Raw genomic sequence first — 6,472 nt, forward strand, 5'->3', positions numbered from 1 at the left:
TAGTAATTAGCCACCAGAGATGGGAAGGCCTTCTGGGACTTTCCCTGTTCATCATTCTGAAATGATGGGGTTTTATTTTTCAGGAGTGGGGGCATGGGGGCATAATAGATGAGAGATAGGATTTGCAGTTTTCTGTGGGTTTATTGATTTCTTCAGCATGCATTTATTAAACACGTTCCAGTGCAGTGGACTGTGAGCCTGCAGAGATGTCTAAGGGTAGGTCCAGATGTAGGAATCATTAACGTAACTGCATACACTGTGATAAGTGCTGTAAGGAGTGTAAACTGCGCCACAAAAGCAGAGGAATAAAAAATGTATTCTTAGGATGTAGAAAATCAAAGAGTGGGAGAGACCATAAGGACTTGGGCACTTTGGTGATGGGGAGGTGAGATAACTCTGTATATCTCTGTATATAAGAGTCGTAAGCACTAACACCATTGTTAACATGTGACCTAAGCTATAATAATTAAGTAAAAACAGGGGCTGGAGCAATAGCACAGCGGGTAGGGCGTTTGCCTTGCACGCAGCCAACCCCGGGTTCAATTCCCAGCATCCCATATGGTCCCCTGAGCACCGCCAGGGGTAATTCCTGAGTGCATGAACCAGGAGTAACTCCTGTGCATCGCCGGGTGTGACCCAAAAAGAAAAAAAAAACCCAAATAATTAAGTAAAAACAAACAAACAAAAAGAGCCAAGCGGGCGTGAGCAGGTGCGGGAGAGCACCTTGAGAAATTTACCTGTTGACGCTGGTGGTGAGATTGCGCTGGAACATCATATGCCTGAAACCCCGTTATTATAGATCACAGTGTCAGGATAAAATTGGGGTGGAAATAAAGTGGGAGAGGTCTTTAGGGGAAAATGACAAATAACCTGGATTTTGGAGGATGTGTTGGATATTGCAGGATTGCAACAAGCATTTTGCAGCAGGGGAAAAAGTAAGTCCACGCACCTTTGGAAAGGGGAGAGACTGGGGCAGGAGGACAGAGGGTACAGGTGGAACATGGATGAGATGGAAGAGCAGAGTCGAGGCCAGATGGACTTCAAATGCCAGGCCTCAAAGTTGACATTTGTTCTATGAATGAGAAGTAACTGGACAGGATGAAAGAAGAAGAGCAAGATGGACTCTCTTGTGTTATCCCTTGTCCTTTAGGCTCTTTTGGATTTAACAATATACCAAAGCTCCTACATGACCGACTTTCAACCCTATGGGAACTACGGATACATTAGGATGGAGCCAGGCGAGGTAAAAGCTGTCCAGTCTTATCTTCTGTTCAATAGATCACTGAAATCATCCTTAACCCATTGTTATTATGAATGTGGATATTAGAAACAAGTATTTAAACTCTCCAGGGGCAAGAGATCTAAGAGGTCTTTTATGTTTGTACATTTTAAAATGCACATTGAATGTAAGTCATGTATACCAAAGATTAGAAGTAAAATACATTTATAGTATAAATAGCAATGATAAAATAATCACCCATGTGCCCATTAGGAACCAACACAGCAAATTAGGGCTAGGGAGACCCATACAGGATCCTCCAAGCCCTGCCAGAAGTAAGCCCTGAGAACCCCCAGGTGTAGCCCCAAACAAACATTTAGCACATTAATGGCACCTTAGAACCCTGGGTGTCCCTCTCCTAACCTACAGACTTAACCACCACTTGTGAGGTTTTTGGGGGGCCCGGAGGTTGGAGAGGACGTTGTTTTACTCTAGAGGTTTATATCTCTCTAAATCAATTATTTGGGGCTGCCTTTCTTAAACTTTATTCAATATTAGATTGTACCCTGTGCTCTTCTGCTGTTTTTGCTGTTGTGAAATTCTGTGACACTATTCACTTTTTGCTGTTTAGTATCATATTGCACAAATCCACCCCAATATATTTGTTCCTTCTCCTATCAGTAGATGTTTGGATCATTTATTTGGTGCCATATCTCTCAATGCTGCAATAAAGGGAAGGTTAGGGTAGGCAGTCCAACCTGAACTTGGGTTGGTCCGGGCCCCATCTCTATGCTCCACTCTGCTGGTTCACCTGATGTCCTCACCAGTGCAGAAGGTTCCATCTTGCTCACTTTCTTTTTCTTCCTTTCTTCCTTCCTTTCTTCCTTCCTTTCTTCCTTCCTTTCTTCCTTCCTTCCTTCTTTTTTTTTGGGGGGGGTGGGGCACACCCAGCGATGGCCAGGGATTACTCCTGGTTCCGCACTCATCACTCCTAGTAGTTCTCCAGGGACCGTATGGAATGCCAGGGATTGAGCCCTGGTTGATTATGTGCAAGGAAAATACTTTATAACCCACTATACTATCTCTCCAGCCCCTATATTGCCATTTCTAAGGCTATCAGACTTCCCCAAATTTTGAAAATTTAGTGGTTTTGGAATAATATTTTCCTGGGGTCATAACCTTCATTTCTTTGATTATTCATGAGGTTAGACATCTGTTTGTTTATAGATGTTATTCTATGAAATGTCTGTTTATATATTTTTCTCATTTTTTCCTCATTTTTGGGGGGCTATACCTGGTGATGCTCTGGAGTTACTCCTGGCTCTGCTCTCAGGAATCCTGGCAGTGCTCAGCGACCATATGAGAGGCTGGGGAATTGAACCCTGATTGACCACATACAAGGCGAGCACCTTATTGGTTGTACTCTCTCCTGGGCCCATCTTCTGCCCATTTTTAAAAACTAGCTTGTCTTTTTCCTTATGTAGGATGTCTTTTGTTTTAAATGTTACATGCACTGTCTGCACTGTAGCATTGTCCTCCCGTTGTTCATCGATTTGCTCTAACGGGCACCAGTAACGTCTCCATTGTGAGATTTGTTGTTACTATTTTTGGCATATTGAATATGCCACGGGGAGCTTGCCAGGCTCTGTCCTGTGGGCAGGATACTCTTGGTAGCTTGCCGGGCTCTCCAAGAGGGATGGAGGAATAGAATCCGGGTCAGCTGCGTGCAATGCAAACACTCTACTCACTGTGCTATCACTCCAGCCCATCTGTTACATAGCACTGTAAGCACTGTAGAACTGTCCTCTCCTTGTTCATCGATTTGCTCTAGCAGTCACCAGTAACATCTCCATTGTGAGACTTGTTGTTACTGTTTTTGGCATATTGAATATGCCACCGGGAGCTTTCCAGGCTCTGCTGTGTGGGCAGGATACTCTTGGTAGTTTGCCGCGCTCTCTGAGAGGGACGAAGGAATCGAACCCAGGTCGGCCGCATGCAAGGCAAACACCCTACCCGCTGTGCTATCATTCCAGCCCCATCTGTTACATATGTGGCAAAATATTTTAGCTTGCAGTTTGTCCTTGCTCACTTATTTGTTCTGGGGTCACATCTAATGGTGTGTGAGGAGGAGTGGATACTCCCCAACTATGCATGGGGAGTGGGGGGTGAGCACTCCTGGAGGTGCTAGGGAACCATGCATATGCAGACTGAATCCTTTCCTACAAGCAAAGCATATGTTCTAGTCCTTTGAGTTATCTCTCCAGCCCTGTACATCTCTCTCCTTTGTTTTATTTATTTATTTATTGAGTGTGGGTGTTAGTTTTAGGGTGATACCTGGATATGCTCAGGGCTTATTCCTGGCTCTACTCTCAGGGATCACTCCTGGCAGGGTTCAGGGGACCATATATGGTGTCAGGGATAGAACTCGGGTCAGCTGCGTGCAAGGCAAGTACCTCCCACTATACTATCTTTCCAGCCCTGTGGACCTCCTTTTTTACAGATAAGATTCTTATTTTAGTGCCAGATTCAAGACTTTTCCTTGATCCATTTTCTCTATCTAAATGTGTTTAACCTTTTGCTGGGTGGGAGAGATAACTCAGTGGACTAAGCACATGCTTCCCAAAGTTCCATCCCAGGCATCACATGGTCCCCTGAGCACCATTAGGTGTGGTCCAAACACAAAAGCAAAAACAAATCCTTTCCTGGGGCCAGAGAGATAGCTCATCCTCAGTGGACCATGCACTGCCCTTACTGAGATCAAACCACCAGACTACGCGCCCCGCCCCAATCACCCAGCACTGCAGGGTGAAACCCTAGAAGTCCCCAAGCACCCCTGGGATGGCCCTGGAAATCCCCAGCACCTCAGGGACCAAGCAGTGCCACATCCTCAGGCCCAGGAACTCCAGTCCAGGTTAATCACATGAATGAGTGTTCAACTCCTGAGCACTGATTGTGATGACCCACCCACCCCCCAATCCCTCCTCAAAGGAGAAAGAAATCCTTTCCATCTATTGTGAGGTATCTAAGAGTAAGATATAAACAAAGTATAAACAAAGGTGAAATTGGGTGGTGAGAGGGGAGGGCTTCGAGGGGGTAGGATGGAGGGCCAGGCATCCAACCCAAAGCCTAACAACATGCAAGAGGAATAACTACCACCTACTTTCATCTGGCCCCCATTCATGAGAGAAGTTATTCAGTGACAAAACATTACAAAATCTATCACCTGAGTGCAAGATGGTAGATCAGACATAACCAGCTGTACTTATGTGTATTCTAGGAATGGGAAATAAATATTTCTAGAAAGATACAAGAAAAAAAATTACAAAGGTAATCCCTGCAGATGGGACGGGAGGGTACAAGAGTTTTCGAACTATTTCAGTCTGTCCCTTTCTCCTAAAACAATATTAACACACGTGAGTGATAATGTGCCCTGGTTTTGAAATGTCCCAGGAAGCAAGGCTACTTTCCTCCAGTGTGTAATTTCTTCTTCTTCTTTCTTTCTTTCTTTTTCTTCTTCTTCTTCTTCTTCTTCTTCTTCTTCTCCTTCTCCTTCTCCTTCTTCCTTCCTCCTCCTCCTCCTCCTCCTCCTTCTTCTTCTTCCTCCTTCCTCCTTCTTCCTTCTTTCTTCCTTCCTTCTCCTCCTCCTCCTCCTTCTTCTTCTTCCTCCTTCCTCTTTCTTCCTTCTTTCTTCCTTCCTCCTCCTCCTCCTCCTCCTCCTCCTCCTCCTCCTCCTCCTCCTCCTTCTTTTTTTTCTTGCAGGGAGGTGGGGGGGGGGGGTGGGGAGAGGCAGCACCTGGTCTCAGGGCTTACACCTGGCTCAGTTCAGGCATTACTTCCTGGCGGGATTCAGGGGACTAATGGGGTGTTGGGGATCGAACCCCGGTCGGGCGCGTGTGCAAACAAGCACTCTACCTGCTGTACTATTGTTCCGTTCCCTGTGATTTGCTTTGTGCAGAAGGAGAAACTGGACCGCCAGCTCCGGGAGAAAGAGCTTTACAGGCCGGTGGTGAGCCCAATCCCCAAGCTGAGCGCCGGCTACGCCGCCTTCGAGGGAACACGCCTGACGGCCCGGGACCTGGGCCGGCCCTGCTTCCTGCTGCCGCAAGCCGGGCCGGCCCAGGAGGCGGCCCCGGGGGAGCCCGAGGAGGAGCCCCTGGAGGAGGACGCGTGCAGGGTGGCCGGCACCTGCCCCTGCATGTACCCGCGCTCCTACGGGCTGGGCGTGGCGCGCGCGAGGCTCGACAGCCCGCTGTACCAGGTGGCCAACTTGCCCTGCCTGCTGGAGCCCGCGCGCCAGCCCGCTCCCCACATTGGCACTGGCTACTTTCTGATGCCGGGCTGTCTCTGTACTTTTCACCATAAGATCAAGTACCCCATCCTGAGCCGGTGGGGCCCCCTGCTGCCCTTTTACCAGTAGGAAGGGCAGGACCACCCCGCAGGGGGCATCTGAAACCCTCCCCCGCTCACCAGGAGGCATGTGCTTTGTCCTCCGAATGCTGGAAACTGGACAGAAAATAAAAGGCTGGACAGACGCCACGGCCCGCTGGGACTGGATGGTCCTCCCCTGCTCCCACGTTTCCCTGGGGCGCAACACCTTCTACAGGGCAGGGGAGGAGGGACGAGGGGAAGACCCGCATAGGGCACATTCCGGTATGTTTAAATTTTTTTTTTTTCTTTTTGGGTTGCACCCGGTGTTGCACAGGGGTTACTCCTGGCTACTCCTGGCAGTGCTCGGGGACCATATGGGATGCTGGGAATCGAAGGTTGGTTACCCTCATGCAAAGCAAATGCCCTACCGGCAATGCTATTGCTCCAGCCCCTTCCCCCCCCCCCCCATATGTTTAAATTTTAACCTCACTATGAATGCTTGAAGCAAGAGGGGACACACACACACACACACAGACACACACATACCAAGGATGGTCATTCTGGACCATAGTGAGGAGGCTAGCCATCTGGAAGCCAGGAACAGAGCTCACCCCAGAAGCTGATATCTGTTGGATCTTGATCTCGGGCTTCTGGCCTCCAGAGCTGTGAGAAAAATGAACTCTCTTAGTTTAAGACACCAGGTGTATATTTTGTTGTGGCAGTCTGAATTCAAAATATAGTCACTGATTCAATGGTTGACGTTTTCAGTAGCACAAAACAGCCAGGTGGGTATAGATGCTTGCCCTTTTGGGGGGAACCTGGACAAGTTATTCTTCATTTCCAATCATGTTCTCTTGGCCAGAGGTCAGCTGACCAAACTGAAAC

At 48.0% G+C, this 6,472-nt stretch overlaps 1 protein-coding gene across 1 annotated transcript; it reads left to right on the plus strand.

Annotated features, from left to right (window-relative positions):
• The first annotated feature begins 884 nt into the window (after window positions 1-884).
• SPMIP9 (sperm microtubule inner protein 9) lies at window positions 885-5,636 on the plus strand. Its single transcript, XM_056119151.1, has 3 exons — window positions 885-935; window positions 1,151-1,243; window positions 5,175-5,636. The coding sequence occupies exons 1-3, from the start codon at window positions 885-887 to the stop codon at window positions 5,634-5,636; spliced, it is 606 nt and encodes a 201-aa protein (XP_055975126.1).
• The last annotated feature ends 836 nt before the right edge of the window (window positions 5,637-6,472 follow it).

The sequence above is a fragment of the Sorex fumeus genome, unplaced genomic scaffold, assembly GCF_029834395.1.
Source record: "Sorex fumeus unplaced genomic scaffold, SorFum_2.1 ptg000003l, whole genome shotgun sequence".
NCBI lineage: Eukaryota > Metazoa > Chordata > Mammalia > Eulipotyphla > Soricidae > Sorex > Sorex fumeus.